Source organism: Cyanistes caeruleus, chromosome 13 (assembly GCF_971803275.1).
Source record: "Cyanistes caeruleus chromosome 13, bCyaCae1.hap1.1, whole genome shotgun sequence".
NCBI classification, from domain to species: Eukaryota; Metazoa; Chordata; class Aves; order Passeriformes; family Paridae; genus Cyanistes; species Cyanistes caeruleus.
Genome location: NC_141713.1, coordinates 19,409,796 through 19,430,086, shown reverse-complemented (window position 1 = coordinate 19,430,086; position 20,291 = coordinate 19,409,796). Strand labels below are relative to the sequence as shown.

The 20,291-nt window shown below is 43.9% G+C and overlaps 1 protein-coding gene across 24 annotated transcripts in view; it reads right to left on the bottom strand.

Moving 5' to 3' along the window:
• The window catches only part of MYO9A (myosin IXA), a 171,924-nt gene that overhangs the window by 109,345 nt on the left and 42,288 nt on the right, over nt 1-20,291 (bottom strand). For all 24 annotated transcript variants that reach the window (XM_086848501.1, XM_086848505.1, XM_086848504.1 and 21 more), the window contains exon 3: nt 2,174-2,268. In XM_086848501.1, the coding sequence (XP_086704627.1) occupies nt 2,174-2,268 (95 nt within the window). The remainder of the gene's footprint in view (nt 1-2,173; nt 2,269-20,291) is intronic.

The following is a 20,291-nucleotide window of genomic DNA, read 5'->3' as shown; positions in this document are numbered from 1 at the left end:
AGTCTGAGAGACCATCCAATATTTCATCTCATGGCGTGGGGTTGGGTCCTGCTCAACCTCCTGCCTGCTCCCTCTCTTCAGGTTTTGGGTTATACTCAGAGGGGTTGTAAGCAAATATTCAACTGCTATTTTCAGCCTCTGAAGGGAGGAAAACTCTGATTCAGAGCTGCAATTTATAGCTCCATTACCAAAGCTACTGTTATGCAGAACACAGGGTGATAATTGATTTGGGCTGTGCTAAAATAGTATACACTAAACTTTTACAAAAATCCTTCACAGGGAAAAAAAGTGTGCATGTGTGCCACATAAACTTTTTGTTTTTAAAATGTTTGTATTTTTCTTTAAACATCTTTTCTTTTCCCTGCAAGCTCACGGCAGAGTACAGTCACATCACAGTGTGAACCAAAGACCAAGAACGATCATTTTTTAAAAAGCAAAGAAAATTCCTCCTATTTTATGAACTAGAATACATGATTATCATGTTATTTGCACATCTCTGCCAAATAAAAATAGAGGCCACAACCACAGCACTGCTACATCATGCCAAGATAATACATAGTTAAAGCATTTGTTGGATCCTTGTTACCCAGGAGGTATTAAAAAATGAGGTTTATCCTTTTAATAGAACTGTGCACCAGAATTAAGTAAGGGGGAAAAAAGAGCTTCAGGTTTGATGTAGGATGCAAAACCAGTGGGAAAGGACGTGGAGTACCCAAGCTCACTGAAAAATTAACGACAGCTCTTTATGTCATACTGTTCTGCTGGAAAATAAGAAAGCAAAAAATTTTAAAAGCAATTCTCTAAAATAATAACAAAAGTCCCAGCAAGAGGTCTCTTAGCCACCTGTAGAAATTATACAGCCCGTACTGTATGCTTCTACTCCTCATTTTTCCAACTGACTCAGTTAACCTGGACAAAAAGGGGAGTTAATGAAGCCCTGCTCATTTACAGCTCCTTGGTATGGATGCCATGGAAACTATTTAAAGCCAGAGAGAAAGCTGGGTTTAGGTAATTTCATCTCTGCCATGGGCAGGGACACTTCCACTGTCCCAGGCTGCTCCAAGGCCCATCCAGCCTGGCCCTGGACACTGCCAGGGATGCAGGGGCAGCCACAGCTCCTCTGGGTACCTGTGCCAGGGCCTCAACACCCTCACAACCTTTTTTTTTCCAAATATCCCATCCATCCCTGCCCTCTGGCAGTGGGAATCCACTGCCCCCTTGTCCTGTCCTTCCAAAGTTCCTCTCCAGCTCTCCTGGAGCCCCTTCAGGCTCTGGCAGGGGTTCTGAGCTCTCCCTGGAGCCTTCTCCTCTCCAGGTGAGCACCCCCAGCTCTCCCAGCCTGGCTCCAGAGCAGAGGGGCTCCAGCCCTGGAGCAGCTCTGTGGCTCCTCTGAACTCTCTGCAGCAGCTCCAGCTCGTCCCTGTGCTGGGGCAGCTCTGCAGGTGGGGTCTCACCTAAGGGGACAGAGGAGCAGAATTCCCCCCTTTCCTGCTGCCCATGCTGAGGGATCAGCCCAGGCCATGGGGGGTTTCTGGATTCCCAGTGCACATTTCCATGAGCTTCCCATCAATCACTACCTCAAAATTCTTCTCCTCAGATCTGCTCTCAAATTTCCAACACTGAAATAAACTGAGAAGCACAGTGGAGACAATGATCTCCTTGCAATGACCTGAGAGGAAAAAGAGGCCTCCACTGGTCAATGGCTGAGTTAAGGAGAGACTTACAGGGAGAGCCTGGGGGGAATCATGCAGTGAGCAAGAGTGTGGCTCAACAGCCTCCAGAACTCCCAGCCATAAACTAAAACCTCCCCTTGGCTCCTGAGCCTGAGGCAAACCTTTCACTCCACATCTACAGCTCAGCCCCCACCCCATCCCAGCTAAAACATTCCCCTTTCCTGCCTTAACTCCTGTCTGAAGAGGAGACGCTGCTTTTCAGGTTTGTTAAAAGTTTGATATCAGAATTAAGGAGAGCTCAGCTGGCTTGAAGGCAGCTCAGGTGTATCCACACCTCAGCACCCACCTTGGATGCACCAATATTTCCATAACAGTGGATTTGAATAAGCTAAAACCTATGAATTTTTATTTCCTATTCCAATTTTGGGAAAGACACTGGCCAAAGCACCGAACAGCCCACTGCAGCCTGTTTAGGTTTGGGTACACCCAGCACCACTTACCCCCGCACGGTGCCTGTCTCCTGGTAATTCACCTGGATGAATTTGCCAAAGCGACTGGAGTTGTTGTTATGGGCTGTTTTTGCATTTCCAAATGCCTGTGAAAAGAGGAAGATGCCATCATTACGCTGGAAAAGCCTCGCCTGCTTTCCATGGGTGTCACTCACAACTGAACTTGGGGGATTTTCCTATCATTTCACATCAAAAAAAAAGGGGATGGGGAAAGTTTTTTAAGTGGTTCACAAAATAATCCAACGAGCTGCTGGGGACCATGTTCCTTTGCAAGCTGGTGCTCATAAAGAGAAACTAAACACTGGTTAAAAATAAAGTGTGAGCTGCGCAGAAGAGATTTAATGTTTGAAGTTATTGCAGTCTGCATTAAAGCTGTGCTTTATTCATTTAAATAAATATACAAGTACCCTGCTCCAACAAGACTCTACATTTTAATGAGCTAGAGGAAGCTGCTTTTTAATTATATGTGGAATTAGGAGGGAAAATGCTTTGAAGGCTACTCAGATGTTAGACAATGTCATACACAGCACTGGCATAACCCAGAGTATTTTCAGCATTTCAGACACCCTTGTTTCCATTTGCTGCTGTTGCTTTTCAAAAATCAAAATGCTTTTAAGTCTTTATTATGCAAAGCTTTTATTCCAGCCCTGCCTTACCAAAGCACTGACTGGAGAGAGTCCTTTTTGCCATTTAAAAGAAATCTCTGAACTGAAACTGCTGTTTGCAGTTGTGCCTAAATCACTTTCTTAATCATCCGGACCACGGTGACAGAATCTGCCAAGCCACCAGGTCCAATTAATGCTTCATTTATTAAACCAGTTTTCATAACCACACACCTTTTCTTCTAAGTCAAATTTATTTGAGGTAATCATAATTTCAGAGATAATTTCCAAGTGTTGCTCATGTCTGGGCATTTTGTGCTGAGGCTTAACATCAGAGCTCAGCTCCCAATAGATTTATTCCCTGCTCAGCTATTTATTAGAAAAGATTAAAAAGGCTTTCCATCTATAATCTGAAGCTTTTCAAATGACCTTTGTGGATTAAACTTCCCAACTAAAAGCAGAATATAAAGGCCAAACAAAATGAGACCTTGGAGAAAGGGCATTGGACACATCCTGTCTGTGCCTGAGCCGGTTCCCTTCCCAGGCTGATTTATTTCCCAATTTGCTCAGATTTAATGATTTAAGAACCCACAGAGGTTTGCCATGGAATAACAACGAGATTTTCCCCCCTACATGAATACAGGGATTTGTTTAAACTCCAACTACTACATATGGATCTGCTTTAGTTGACTGAAGCAGGTTCTGGGAGAGCCGAAACCTGCCGAGCAAACAGGTTATTCTGGAATGATGATTCCAGAGCTGCAGCTCAGGAGCCCTGCAGAGAATTCACATCTTTTCAGGCTCTTCACACTTCTTTCCTGATTATTTGCTCCAAAAATCCTCCCTGCACCCAGCATCCCCCCTCAACTCACCCGGCAGAGGACACTGAAGGCACCCACACCTCCCCTGAAGCTCCAAATCTCCCCTGGAAAATTCAGTCATCCTCTCCCCAAACCAGGAATTTTGGTATTAAAAGACAGGACGGTGTTTAAGATTTCCAAAGGATTTACCTCTAGGTATTTCAGCGAGCAGAGACACTGCAAGAAGCTTTTAAGCAGAATATCCAGGACATGCAAGTGCATCACCTTATATTTAGGTATTAGTTTTAAATTGTGTTAATTAGGTTATGAGCATTTCTCTGCTATGGGATCACTCATGTTCTAAGAAACCATCTTAAGGCAATGAGATAAAATTTCTATACACCTAATTAACACTGCTTGTTAGAGAAGCAGCAAGATGAACCTGAACAGACCAAAGAGGAGGCAGCAGAGTTTTATACAATCTCATACAATAAATTTTCATAAAATTTAATAAAGAATTTAAGCAAAGAACAACATTAAGATCTTCTAGTTCAATTCCCTGTAATTCTACCCTAAGTAAATGCTCACAGAGACAAAGTGCATTTATTAAGATTTCTTTGAGAAGAGCCTTACTCAGGGATCAATCTTTCTTATTCTGTAGCAAGGAAATTTAGAGGAAAACATTTCAAATATAGGAGTGGGGAACAGCAAGATTCCTCTTATTTTATGAGCTTTTTTGGGGATGAATGTGCCAGACCACATGATATGTTATAACCCAAATGTCTCCAGAAATCACAGCCCATAATGTCCCTCTTTCATGCACTTTTCTTTCGTGCTGATATAAATGAGAAAGGTCTTTGGATCCCTTCTTGTGCAAACTTTGGGTGACTCTCCAGGTCCGGCACGCTGGGAACAGGCCAACAAGTAGCTGGAGAAACGTCTGGTGTTTGATTTGAGACAACTTAATACATTTTTGTTTGCTTTATTCACAGGGTTTCTTTAGCAGGACTGTTGGGCTATAAAAAAATGCTATTAATTCAATTTATACGTGTCTAATCCATACAGAAAAGACCAGAACACCCTGTCCCCTGGAAGCGGGGCAGAATATAATAGTTCAACCTCAGAAAACAACTTTTAACTTCTCTAAAACAAATTATCTTCTGTTCATTTGATTGCCCTTTACTGACTCATTGATTCAAGGCTGCTGAGCAGCTCAATGGACAAAACTCCATAAGAGCATTCCGAGGATTCTTGGGGAGACCAAAGCTTTTACTGGCCAGGGCTCAACATTTGGAAGGAAACAAAATTCAATACGTTCCTCTGTAGGAGCTGGGAGTCCCTCTGGACTCAGAGGGTGATCCAGCAGTTTGGAGAAGGTTGGAGAGAGCAGCTCCATTCCTCCTCCTCCAGCCCTCCTGCACAAAGAGATGCCTATCGGGACTAGGGAAAAAAGGGGATTAACAGTTTCCTGCCTACATGCTCCACGTTCCTCCTGATGCCAGAGGCTTGCAGCCTCCTCGTTCTCGACTGAATATTGATGCAATCTGGATTAATTCCAGATTACAGTCAGAATAAGGATTATTTTAATGTCTTTCCTGAAAAAAGGTTACTTTCCAAACCTCAGCAACTGGGAAAACACCATGGTGACTTGTTCTTACCTGGCAATAAAACACTGTTCTATAGATCATCCAAACTGAATGTTATTCCTCCATAGAATAACAGCAATATTCTCCTACAGAATAACAGCTGCATTCCCTTGTGGAATAGCAGCTTCTGTGGTGAAAGAACAAGTGGAAATACAGGCCTTTGCCTACATATTTTAGGTCCCCAGCCCTAAGAGGAGCCTTTAGCCCTCACCCTTAGAGGGAAAAATAAAAACATCATCTTCTCTTTGCTGTGCAGGATAAGAAATATATTAATAGACAACAGTTTTTAAATGGCTCCCCATTAACCTGAAACATAAATTGAATTTTTTAGAAAGCCATATCATGAATATACCAAGAGAAAAGCAAGTCAGTTGCTTAAACTGCCATTGTGGCATACTTATATTAATAATTATATTCCATAGAGGGGCACAGAAGGGACTGGGAGCAAAATTCCATCAAGCTCATTAATGCCAGGGAGAAGAAACAGGTTAATATCAGACAAGACAGTGCTGGAAGATTTGTATTCCCTGGTTTACTGTGAAACTGGGAGTTCATTAATCAAATGTATTCATAAAAGTATGAATGACTTGTAACTGTGTGAACACGTTGGGAACAGCTTTGCTAAAATCTATTTCCCACCAAGTAACATAAATACTGAAGGGGCTGGAGCAGCAGGAGCAGCTGAGGGAGCTGGGAAAGGGGCTCAGCCTGGAGAAAAGGAGGCTCAGGAGGGACCTTCTGGCTCTGCCAGACAGGAGGGGGCAGCTGGGGAGGTCAGGCTCTGCTCCCAGGGAACAGGGACAGGATGAGAGGAAATGGCATCAAGCGGTGCCAGGGGAAGTTTAGGTGGGATATTAGGAAAAAAAAACACCCCATGAAGGGTTGTAAAGCATTGGAACAGAATGCCCAGGGATGTGCTGGAGTCCCCATCCTGGGAAGTGCTCAGATAAAGACTGCATGGGGCACCTCGAGGACATGGCTTGGTGATGAACGTGGTGGTGGTGCTGGGTGATTGTTGTATTGAGAATCTTAAAGGCCTTTTCCCACCTTAACCCTCCCAGGATTCCATGATGCACATCAGATGTGCATTCCCACAGCTTCTGTTGGAGAAACCCAACATGTGCATCCACAAAGAGCGGTGGTTTCAAACATCCCCTGTCATTTATTTCCAGATCTGAGGGCTGTTTATACCAAAATCCTATACATTATGCTTGAAAAAAAAAATAAATCCATAAACACCTTCATTCCAAATGAAAAAAACACACAGGGAAGAAAAAAAATATATTGGAATTTTTGAAATTCAATGTCTTTTTTATGTGTCCAGGGCATTCACAAACTTCTTCCTCCTCCTGAAACATATACAGCAGGATGATAAAGATCATTTTGCCTAGTTTTCATTCCACCCAAAACCAAGCTCCCAGCACTCTTCTTGCCCTATTATATTGCTTTTTAACAGAAATATATTGAATTATGCCCAGAACATAAACTGCACGTACACTGCTTAAGTTAGAACTGTGCTAAATCCCTTCCCATTATTGTTCCTGCTCTGGGAAGAGCTTTTAAACCTGCAGCTCCCACCTCCTGATAAAATCTTCCAGCCCAAATTGCTCTGCTAAAACAACCCTATTTTGATGGATCTTTCCAACTTTCAATTTCCACGAGGAGCCATTTCGATGCAGAGAGATCACGGCCCCTAAGGAAGCACCAAAGTCGAAAGGTATGAGGTCCAACTTGAATGGCTGCAAAGAAAAACAGCTTTTATGGGAACCCCCCAAGCTGTGGTTCAACAGTAATACAGAAAATCTAATTTACAGCAGCTAAATGCGACTTGAAGAGCCAACACCTCAGGTTTTGCTCTCTTGGCTGCGGCTCCGTGTCCCACGCTGACGGATGAGGCCAGTGGTGCTTTTGTGGTCAAAATCACAAACCACAGATTATTTATAGTGTTTGTGCTGCAGGGCCTGAGCAGGGCCTGAGCCTGCCCTGCAGCCCTGAGCTGCCACACACTGACCTTTAAAGGCCTGCAAATGTTCCTACCTAGCTGCTCTTTGCTTCAAGGTGTCACTGCAGTGCCTTGAAGAGCAAACACGGGATTTCCATTTCACAGAACACAGAACCACAGGGTGCTTTGGGCTGGAAAGGACCTGGAACATCATCCAGAGCCACCCCCTGCCATGGCCAGGGACACCTTCCACCAGCCCAGGCTGCTCCAAGCCCCATCCAACCTGGCCTGGAACGTTTCCAGGGATCCAAGGGCAGCCACAGCTGCTCTGGCCAACCTGTGCCAGGGCCTCTCCAGCCTCACAGGCAAGAAATTCTTCCTAATATCCAATCTAAATCTCTCCTTTTTAGTTTAAAACTCTTCCATCCTTGTTCTGCCACTCCATCCCCTGTCCCATGTCCCTTTCCAGCTCTCCTGGAGCCCCCAGAGCCTTCTCCTGTCCAGGTGAGCACCCCCAGCTCTCCCAGCCTGGCTCCAGAGCAGAGGGGCTCCAGGCCTTGGAGCATCTCTGTGGCCTTCTCGGAACCCTCAAACCAAAACATGACAAAGCAACTTAAATTCAAGGTGTTTAATGACAAAATACCTTTTTTTTGTTGTTTCTTTAAAAATTGGTGATATTTGTCTCCAACATTTTAGAGCAAGCATGTCCTGGCTGTAGACATGAACAGAACCTAATCCTACATCAGTCTTTGACAGCAAACACAGCAGAACATCTCCTTGGCGGTGTTTGCTTCCTGTGGTAGCTGAATTTTTTACTTATGAGCTTCTCAAACCCATGGAGTTTCCTGCTTTTTCCCATAAAATCAATATTCAATTTTTAAGCATGTGCAGCACCCAAAAGGTGCCTGTCCTGTCCCTGCTCTTCACCACCCACAAAAGAATCTTTCAAATACATGACCCACAGATACTTCAGATGGGGAAAGTCTGAAGGATAAAGACACCTGGGAAGTGCTGATGAGACCCTTCCTCTCCCTCCTGCCCCTACGGAGGACATGGAGAACAGGTCCATATGGCTTGCAAAGACTGCCCAAAGGGCCAAGACCTTATTTAAGGGACCTCCCCACACCAAGCAAACATTCAATTTGTTGCATTTATGAAGTTAAAAATGCTCTTCATCCCTTCACTGACACTTCACTGTCAATGACAGTGCAGCCACCACTCCATGGAATTAAACTCAGTGGGATTCTTCCAATAAAAAACACACTAAATCCTTCATTCCATAATTACAATTACTGAACAGCAGCCAAGTGAGTTCTACCCATTAACAGACAAACCCTCTTGTAATTAAACTGATGTGCAAATTACAACTCTCATGGTACAAACTATAAGACATCTTTTAAAATATTTTTTTTTTCTCATTACAGACAGTTTATGCCAACTAAAAATGTCTTGTCATGGTAAGACACTTGCACTGACCCTACCTGGGGTGAAAACTGAGATTATTCAAGGATTGCACCTTCCCCCTCTGGGGAATCATGTCTGCATCCTGGAATGGAGAATCATGGAATCACAGAATATCTTCCACAGGGACCATCGAGTCCAACTGCTGTCCCTGCACAGGACACCACAATAATCCTCTTTCCCTGACAGCACTATCCACACTGCTGGGGCTCTGCAAGCCTTGGGGCCGTGACCATTCCCTGGGGAGCCTGTTGAGTGCCTGAACCTGCTCTGTGGGAAGAACCTTTCCCTGATATCCAACCCAGCTCCTCCTGACACAGCTCCAGCTGTTCCCACAGGTCCTGTCCCTGGTTACCACAGAAGAGCTCAGTGCCTGGGGAAATTAAACAACAAATTTTTTGCAACAACTTGTCTTAAAATCCAGGCTCAGTTATGACCACATGTCCTTGTGCACATCGAATTTGCACTCCCCAATACAAATATGGGAGAGAAGGACTTTAAATAGGAGAGCAGCAACTTAGAAAAGGTTTAGGAGTCAATTTAGTTGAAGTGCCAATGTGATGGAAATATCCAGAGCACCAATATGGGGTAAAATACCTGAGATAAACCCTATAAACATCACTACAGCACACTGTTGTTTGGGAGATGTGATGCAGAGGCTCTACCAGCTATGTAAGAAATAGGATTTAGTGTCTGCATTCCTGGCAAACACTTCAGTGTTGGCAGAATATTCCTCCTTTTCCCATATTTAAGCACAGGATCAGACCACTGCAGCTTCTTCCTTTCAAATGATGCTCTGGAAAAAAAGGAATTGCCATGAAATCACAATGCAAGAAAACAAAACCTCAAAACCCAACCAAAGCCTCCGACCTAAGCCCTCTTCCCAAACAGGGACAGTTTTCCTACGCAAGGGAAGTAATGGGAAAAAAAGCCCGGCTGAGCTGGCAGTCACCAACAACGTCTGTACAACGGATCCTGGAGGCAGAGGCTGCCAAATCCCTACGGTCTGGCAGACGTTCCTGCTCCTCTGCTCAGACATTCATGTTTTTGTGAGCAGGGTGGACAACCCTGGGAAGAACAGCCAAAGGCTCGTGTTTTCCAGCAAACTTGCACACATTGGCCAGCAAATATTTGGGTGGAAAAAAATCTTCATCCTAGGTTGAGCTTTGGATTTAAAGAAGCATCTCAAAATGAAGTTGGGAAACTTGGTGTTATTACAGTGTCTCTCCAACTCCCAACATTCATATTCTACAGCCAAAGAACAAACTTTACTCCATCAAATGCAGGCAGCAAGTGTTCAACAGGTGCCAGGACTGAGAAAAATCTCCTTATTGTTGCTTCAAATGATTTTTTCATAGGATAAAGACATAAAATAATGACAATAAAACAGCAATAGCAATAAAGTGACCACCTGGAAACAAGTCACAGCTAAAGGAGGAGGTTTTACATTCCCCAGTCAGCAATACAAGTACTGTAAACAAGCTGCAGTGGGAACAAAGCAGCACTGATAGAATGACGATGGATAAAAACCCATTAATGTATGTATTTCAAGTGATGACTGAGGAGGATATAACCTATATAACAGGTTACATTATGCATTGCAACATCAAGCCATATCACAATTTCCTTCTCACCTTTCATAATCCCCTTATGCAGAGCTGGATCAAGTGCAGCGATGCAGCACAGACTGCAGCTGCTGCAAATAAAACCTGTCTGCCATTGCTAGGAACAGCCTCACACAGTGCCAGGAGCACTGCTGGCTTCCTTCACTTTAAATAAAGGACTGCTGCAAATAAAGGAGTGAGAGCAGCCCCAGGGGAATTTTGGGATGCTGGTGGAGGAGAAGAGCTGCCCTGGCAGCCCCAAACCCCACCAGCCCTGGGCTGAACTCACAGCAAGGGCAGCAGGGCAGGGGGGAATTCTGTCCCTCTGCTCCACTCAGGTGAAACCTCACTGCAGAGCTGCCTCAGCCCTGGGTCCAGCACAGGAAGGACCTGGAGCTGCTGCAGAGAGTCCAGAGGAGGCCATTGAGAGGCTCCAAGGGCTGGAGCCCCTTTGCTCTGGAGCCAGGCTGGGAGAGCTGGGGGTGCTCAGAGAGGGGAGAAGGCTCCAGGGAGAGCTCAGAGGCCCTGCCAGGGCCTGAAGGGGCTCCAGGAGAGCTGGAGAGGGACTGGGGACAAGGGATGGAGGGACAAGAATAAGGGGAAATGGCTTCCCACTGCCAGAGGGCAGGGCTATATGGATATTGGGAAGGAATTCCTGGCTGGGAGGATGGTGAGGCCCTGGCACAGATTGCCCAGGGCAGCTGTGGCTGCCTCTGGATCCTTGGAAGTGTTCCAGGACAGGCTGGATGGGCCTTGGAACACCAGGCAGGTGTCCCTGCCTTTAGCAGGGTTTGGAACAAGATGGGCTTTAAGGTCCTTCCAACCCAAATCATGCTGCAATTCCATGATGACAAACAGGTAACAACATTCCAGCACCACATTTGCTGCCTTCTTCTCAAGGCTGAGGCTTTGGAGTCTCCAGAGCTCCTGATCATTCGTGTCTCATCTGCCCTGAAGTGCCTGATAAAGAAAATTTGACTTTTCTATTTTCAAACTGTCAACCATCCATATATTTCAGTGCTCTGCAGAAGATGGGGGGAAATTCCTGTCTCCAAACCATCTCCCAGTTTCTAGAGCATGGAGCATTACATCCAGCTCTAGAAAGCCACCCCTCACCTGCGGCTTCACATCCTTCACGAAGTAACACGGTTTGGGTCTTTTTGGCCTGTTGTCTTGGAAACACTGATGTTTCAAATGACACAATACACAAACGATATGTTTTAAGATATAATTTCATTATGTAAAAACATCCACACAGGAAACTACATCCTGAGAACACTGTTGGACAGCGTTTTGCTTAGGTATTGTCACCACTGTCACCTGCTGACAGCTCTTGTAGCACTCAGAGACTTGCTGAAGCTGTGACTCGCTGATTTTAGGAGCTGGTGATGACAGGCTGCCATCGCCAGAGCCTGACTGCAGCTCCCACTGCCACAGCACTGACTTCAGGTGGAGCAACTGGACCCTGAGCCTGAGGGCAGGTCTGGAAACAATCCACCAGAGTCCTGGGAGGTCGTCCTGAAGACAAAATGCCAACCCCAGGTGCAGCCACAGCCCCTGCCCAGCACAGAAATGAAACCACTCACTGGCAAGAGACTCATCCTTTGCAGAGGCATCTTCACCAGCTTCCATCCCCTCCTTCCAGGCATCAGCCTCAGATTTAGGGAGAGGGATGTGGTCTGCTGGACAAGCGTTGGACACTCTCCAGCCCCTGGAGGAAGCCTCTCCAAGTCCCTCCAAAACTCTTTTACTCTTTTTTTTTAATATAATGATTCAACATGGGGCCATAAATGTTTGGAAATTAAGTTTCAACTTCCTACTGCATATTTAGGTAGCCCAAAAACAACTCAAAAGAAAATAAAAGAAGCAGCATTCACTGCACACTCTGGGCTTGATATAAGTTTTCCTGCAGTTTGTCACCAACAAAGTGAAAGGCAGGAGAAAGTGTCCCTATCGTAACACTCCCCATCTGGAACCTCTTAGCAGAGGCACAGAGCCCTGATGTATATTTGACACACAGTTTTTCCTGCTTTTCCCAAGAGAAATATGTGTAATGAAGAAAAACAAAAACACGTTAGGCAGCAACCAAAACATACCAGTGTAACCCGAGCCTCAGCTTGGCTCCCGCCCCTGCTGTCCTTCCTCTAAGACCTCAGCCACTTTCTGCTTCTTAGGGACAAAAAATCATCCACACCCTCCCTCCCCTCCAACAAACAAAAACCAACCAAATCACAGCTTTACCATTAAATCAATACAATAAAACCCACTTCTTTTTTTTTCTGCCACGTAAAAAATCTCTTGAGTAAGAAGAAGGTTAAATGTGAATCCACACATCTCCAGCCCTTCCTTGCTTTTCTGTGGGATTATATAAATAATCTATAACTCTTCTTGATGTAATTCCAAAATTTCAAGCGCCACTGAGCAGCAGCATAAAACTTCTGTGCCTCGTATGCAGCTTGGATGAGTCGCTTCCACCACGGCAGCGCTGCTGGGCTCGTGTTTTCCAGATTTTTTAATGTTTCAGTAGCCACAGGCAGCTTCAGATGTCTGACTGATCCATAAAAACACCTTTTCCCTTATTTCCACAGTCCAAATGGTGAAGCAAAAGCTTAAAAATACTTATTAGTAAGTGCTGGGATGGACCACAACACCTGCAGGAGTCAGATCGAGGCGTAGCACTGAAAAAATTATTACCTCACTGGTCAATGGGAAGCATTGAAAAATAATTGTCTTATCAGGGACCAGAATATTTGATAAGCACCAGGAAAACCAATAGCTGGCACTGGCTTTTTTTAGGGAACAAAAGAGAAGTCTCAAAAATCAACGTGTTCCTATCAGATATTTGTGTTAGGAGAGGCTGTCTGTTTCCAGCCGTTAGGTAAAGCAAACCAGGACAATTCAACCTGTCACCTTCCCAGGGGAATTCATTTGGGCTTTCCTTGAGGCCACCATGGAGAGGTTTCCTATGAACCGAAGCAGGTTCCTGGGCTGGGGGTAAATCTGACACCATCCATTCCCTGCGAGGAGGAACAGCTGCAAGGCGAGCACGGCGCAGCCAGTGCCCCGCGGCACGAGATGGGCACGGTGCTGCAATTCTGTTTGTCATGGGAGAGGTCTCCAGGCAGGGAAGGAGCTTTCATTTCCAAAGTTATCCTGCCAAAACCACCTATTTAGCTTTGTGCAATGTTCCTCAACACTGCCAAGGTCGGTATTTCTGGGAACAGAGCTCTGGGGTTTAAAAGAAAATCCAACCAAAAAAGGAAAGCCCTGAATTAATGAAATTAAGGGAAATGTCGTGAGATTTTATACTCCAACTTCCATATCACAGAAAATGATTCAAAAACAACACGGATATTTTTCTGCTGTCCACCTCTTCCTAGCCTGGCTCTGCAAAATGCCAAGTGGTTGGATGCTGGGAGCTGGGAGCGTGTTTTCCTTTTCCTTTTTGGAAAGGACAGGAGCCAAACCCAGGCCTGGTGTGCCAGGGCAGATGTGCTGCCAGCATGCCAAGGATGCAGTGGCCTTGCTGCTCCTTCTGTCTGCACCAAGATGAGCAGCAGCTCTTCATCATCCACCTCGGCCAAGCAGGGGAGATCATGAAGTGGGGACTCAAAGCACCTTCCTTCAATTCCATGTTTTCATGTATGTATTAATAAATATAGTTGTATATTCCATGGAGGAGTAGGATTTTTAACAACACTTCCAAGTATAAATTTTTACAGCAGCCACACGCATCCAATCTCACTGCAAGACTTCCAGGAGCAAGGAGCTGGCCCAAACCACCCATCTGCACTGATTTGACCCAAAATGGACCAAACCAGAGGAAGGAACACAGTCCCAAATTTTTACAGCAGCATCCAAGTGCCACTGAAGCTCCATCTGGGATCTCCCCCCACCACCTGCTGAGATCTTTCCAGATGTGAGGAGGGCAGGGAAGGGAAGTGGGAAGAAGATGCTGTGTCACTGAGAACATTTTAGAACAAATTAAATCTCCAAAGGCGTTTAACAGCATTTAATTTTGCCATCTCCTTTATCTTTGTGCATAGTATTTTGGGAACACCAGCTTTCCAAACCCTTCTGCCCTCCAGAAGAACACAGGATAACATGTATGTGTAATAATGCATTGAAAGTACAAATATTCCAAAGCAAGGTGTATTGGATGAATGTCGGTGACCTGCTGGGCTGGGAGCTGTGCACAAGTGTTTCCCACTACAGCTGCCAGCAGGAGAAACACAGCAGATGCACTTGGAAAATCCACAGGGGCATTGCTTGCTGGAACAAATGGCAAACCAGGCTTCGTTATCCAATTAATTTCATGCGAATACTCAAGGCTTTGTTAGAGCACAAACTCATTAACTTCCCTCTCCTCTGACTTCCTGAAGTGCTGGTTTCCAGTACACAGGTATCGTACATCTCATTTCTTTTAACACCTTTTCTGTTTCCTTGCCACCACACAGACTGACAAACCTTCCCTGATTGTTCACTACTCTGACGATACACAGTCCCTCTCCATCATGGCGTAACTAAACAAAACATTTACAACTCCCCTTGTAGAAGTTTGAAGCCTGTACAACAGTAAAATTCAGAACAGCATTTCTTCGTTCAACCTTTGAAGAATCACTACAGTGATTTACTAAACAGTTTAAGCTGTTTAGTAAACCTTCTGTAATTAAATATATAGTGAATAAACTAAAATCAACCTGATGTTGGTATCAAAGTAGCTGTGATAGGACACAGAAAGAGGTAGGAAATTTTGTAGACAGATGTAGAAGTATCTTTAACCAGCCTGACTGGAATAGCTGGAAAACCAAACCAGGATTTGAGTACACGTCTTCTGCTAGGCTGAGACAAACTGCAAAGCCCAAATACAAATTCAGAGTATTTTTTCTCAATTTAGCAAGAGATTCATTGGTTGAATTTAATGGGAGAAAAGGATCCTTAACCAGAGGAGCCCAGGGATGTGAGGAGGCAGAGGAAAAACAAGCACTCCCTGTGCTGAGCAGCAATACATAATTTATAAACAAAATAAAACCGCATTTCCATCTATTATTTGGAAGTGAGTGGTGACCTAACACGCAGCAGCACAGCACAATGAAGAGTGGGCCATTACTAATTACACTTGGTTTGTAAAACTGAACGGAGAACCAGCATTTATTTGCAAGGAAAGGAGCTGTTGGCACTCTGGCACTTGCTCCAGCAGCAAGGCTGGATGCTGGAGCATCCCTCCCTGCAGAGCCAAGTGCAGAACAAAGCCCAGAGGCACAACCCCAGCCCCCAGCCAGGACAAATATCACCCTTGCATGATGGAGCATCTCCAGAGGGTGAATGTCTCGGATCACGATGACTGATTCAAGACATAATTTTGTGTTCTCAATAAAAAACCTAAGAACACACCCAAACTCATTGCTCTGATGTCCTGGGTGTCCCTTCATACGGCAGAACAATGAGGTGATGGTTTACAGGATTTTAGAGACAGACCTGCCAATGAAAAACAGGCTGGAAGGAGACTTAGATCCAGATCTCACATTTTCCAGCACCTATTATCCATTTCCAAAACCTTTACTCCTCACATATAGTCACTGCTGAGAGGCAGCAGCCTCATCATCCATCACCCAACTCTCAAGATGATGAAAACAACAAACACAAGATCACTCAACTGGTCAAAATATTTCCACAAATATCTCCTAGAGGGATAAGATTTTATGGGTGTAGAGGTGAAAGATCCCTCCCTTAAATAACAATGTACACATCATCCTGAAAGGGGGAATAAAGCAAGGAGCTCAACCACTCTTGTTGCAGTAGGATTATGTGAATTTATTGTTATTTCAACCTTCTTTATTATTATTTCTTTCCTTTTTTGCATTAAAAAATGCATGAGATATAGCAGGAATCACTGGACTGAATCTGTTTATCCCGGCTGGGGAAGATGGGGATGCTGCTCCTGTTGACTCACTCAAAGCAGCATTATAAACCCCAACAAAAACACCATCAGTGCTAAGGAGGGATTTGTTTGCATCTTTCAAGAGAATATTAAATGCATTTCTTTATTGACCTTAATCAGCACATAAAATACTACATTAAAAAATGAAACTCGTGTGGAAACAGCATTTCTTGTCTAAATAGATCTGCCTGCAGTTCAGGAGGAGGGAGGAAAAGGAAACTAAAACACTGAGAGAAGGGAAAACCACAGAAAGAAACCTTTCTTTCTCTTGCTGAGCCTCATCCTCTTGTTTATAACTCCAAAGGAGAACAGCAGCATGATTGTCCTACCTCGTGCTGGCTGGATTTCAGCAGGAAGGCTTCGCTCACCCGGTCTCCGGCATCCGATAGCGAGGCCTTTCCCCGGCCATCTCTCTTTTTTACTGCTCCTTCCTCCCCATCTCTCCCTGGGATGGCATCCAGGACAGGGGAGCTACTGATAATTCACTGGCTGCCCATGCTAAAGTCAATCAATAATTAAAACCCAGGTGGGGATTGAAACAAGGCATGGCAAAATAATCCTACCAGTATCAGGGGTTGGACACAAAAAAAAAAAGGGGCAAGGGGGAGGAGAGAATTGGTGCTAAGGAGCTCTAAAATCCAAGTTTGAGGATAAATTATGCTGAGAATCAACATCACCTTCAGAGATTCCCACCTGTAGTCTGCTGTTGCCTGGGACATTTGGCACAAATAAATGGGGAACACTATTCCCAACTGTATCAAGACCCTGATCCAGCCTACAAACATTATGGTTTGGGGGTTGCTGCTGCATTTGCAATCCTTCCACTGCCACTTTAGAAAATAAATGCATCAAAGGTAAGTCATGTGAGAGATAGAAAGAGGGAAGAAAATATCCACGATGAATTATCCACACATTTAAGTCCTGACTCACTGAACTGTCCATCTTCTGCATCCACTTAACCCCCTGTCTGGCACCAATAAGATGTAAGTAAGTAAGTAAGATGCACAAAATTAAAAACAAAATTAAACTGAGTTGATTCCACGGCAAGGAATGGGAGAAAAAAATAAAAGACCATGATTTTTTCCTGGAAACACTCTGAGAAATTGCAGGTGCCCTGCTCCAACTGCTTCCTTGTCCAGAGAAATTTGGCTTGTAACAAACTGAAGTGTGGATCTGGCAATCAGTGGTGAAGTTGAATTAACTGCGGTTTGAATCGAGTCAAATAAATGAAAGTCATACCAACCCTGCCCATTCCATGGTTCTATTAAATGCAGTGACTTTTCTCAAAGCAAGAAACTTAATAGTAAGCCCAAACCTATTTTCTATTTTGAATTTCTAGTTGAAAGCTTGAAATTTAATTAAAGTCTTTGGAAAAATTAGTGGCTAAGATCTTATGACACGATAACCATAAAGCAATTTAAAAACTACAGCCATTAAATCGAAATACAGACTTATGGCTCCTTCAGTATTTGCTCTCACAGATCCTCATGCCTTAATCCAGGAGGTGAGACATCCTACTTATTCGAAAAGCTTCTCCCAGCTCCATTTCTCTTGCTGAACAGACACCATTAACATGGAGAAACAGAAATATATTGCTTACTCATAATTCTACCTTAATGAAGCTTTCCCAGCACCAAAAACCCACCGAGGGGAGACAATCTAACAACCCACAAGAGTTCTGCAGCCTAGATGGAACAAAAAGCCTGCCTATTGCTCAAGAACTCCCCACCCAACGGGGTCAGTCTGCATGGAGCAGGACAAATGCTCCATTTGCTGAGAGCTCATGGATGTCTTTAAAAGCCCAGCGATCAATAAAGTGCAGTTAAAAAACTAAGGGGGGATCTAGGGGGGATTTAATGTGATGGAGATTAAGCAGATGCTGACCCATGCTGGTCTAAACTTGAAAATGGACCTCAATGACAACCTTATTCTGATTTAGAGGGACAAATAGTAAGAAATTAATGCATTTTTACTTAATATTTCTATATCTCATGTATATATTATACCTATATTTTTGTATCTCATATGTCATAATTTTATAAATATATCTTGTACACTTATTGTATATCTACTTTTTTTCAATATATCTAATATTTGACAGTTTAGGGAATGCACTTTTGTTGTAGGCTAAGGTGATGCAGGTATTGCCATATCCTTAACCCCAGAGCAACCATGGCCAGTCCCACTGAACCAAGGCTGCCTCCATCAGTAAAACCCTCCCTGTGCCCCAGTGCCCTGCTGACTCGTCACCTGGGGTGCACCAAAAACCAGAGTAATCTCAACTCACATTAGTTACCATCAAGCTCTTCCAAGGAAAAACATGGCACTTGGCCCTTGTTAATCGCATTGTCCGCTGGATGATGCATGAACTCAAACATCCAAGTGAGCGTCCACTCTGTCGATAAACCCTGCTGATAAATCTAATTAACGCCAGCTGAAAACCAGGCAAACATCAATACTGTCTTTTTTATTTTTTTAAAGCATTATGTTTTCCCCCAGTTTCATTGAAATTATTTGGCTTTCCTGCAGCAGATGAAAACCAGATGTTGCAGAGCGGGAAGGGCTGCACAAGCCAGCACGAAAACCCAGGACGGCAACGGGCAGGTCGCACCCATTCATTACCCACATATTTCCCTTGTGCCAGGAGGTTATTTCTATTGCATCTCTGTGATTACAAATATTATAATTGTGATGTAACTCTAGAAAGCCCCGGGTCGTCCCTCGCAGCCCAGGGCCGCACGCGAGCAGAAAGGCGCCGGCAGTTTCTTTGTGCTGCGTAAGCACTTTGGAAAGCCTCACTCCCATCTCCAAGCCTTAATGCCAATATTATGCTTTGTAATCCCTCCTGGAGCAGCCCGAGCCCAGCATTAATCCAGGCTTAACAGCTCTTGGATGCCCGCTTGTTACATTGAGAATATTCAAGAAGTCAAGTGTGCATGGACACAAGGCAATTTAGGAAATTTCACTGTGCAAAATTGAAGGTGTGTCCCCATTCCCCTGATTTGCAGCACAAGTGGAGAAGCAGGAGTTGGGTTATTTATCATTTTTAGCAGCTACACGATGCAAAAATGGGGAGCATTGGTGGATTACGGTGAATTTAGACTGACTGGCTGTAAGCACTGGCAATGGAAATGGCAGGTGACCCTGTGCTGAATTTTTAGATGTACCTCCCAAGGCAGAAAGGACTTTGAAGGTCTTCCTCTCTCCACAATATCATATTTTAACCATTTAATTTTAATCTAACATATCTAGCAATAGAATATTCTGATCTAAAGCAAACATCCGGTGGCAATCTGAACAGGATGTGGGAGCAGGTCTTTCTGTGCTTCGATTTGCAGGAAAAAAAAGAGAAAAAAGGGAAAACAAGACTTATGCTGGATTTGCTGCACAAAAATCACCACCCAGCGACACTGACAGCACTGCTGGGAATCACACATCATCAGCATCCCAGTGTTGAGCAGCTGCTATTCCCATGTATCCATAGAAATTCCTTTAAAACTGGTTTAATTCATATGAATTTCACCTCCCAGTGATATAGCATCTGGAGCAGCATCTGCACTCGCACCAAACGTGCAACAAACACACCTCACCTTTCATTAACAGATGCCATTAACAGAACATTGATTAACAATAATAATATATTATTATTAATATAATAATATTAATATTATTATATTAATAAATTAATATATTGGACAAATTACCATTGCTAAATACTCTCCAAAATATTTTAACTGTCCATCACAGCTGTGCTTTTCCATAGCATAAAGGGTTTACTTGTGTTATAGCTTGAGAATTAAGTTAAAATAAAGCTTTTTACATTCACATTAAGCCACAACCCAGAAAATGCAGTGGGGTTTTACCTGAGTAATTGTTTGGGGATTCTATATGACACCTGAGATGTTATAGTATCATTATTATAATTATAATATGTAATTATGAACACCTATGACACCAGCAACGCAGATCTGTCTCTGTATGTATGTATATAGATATATTGCTATTACATAGATTATTACAGGACATATTAACATATATATATATAAATTTGGACTACTTTGAGTCACCTGCAATGTAGATTTTTCTTTGTATACATATATTATTACACTATTA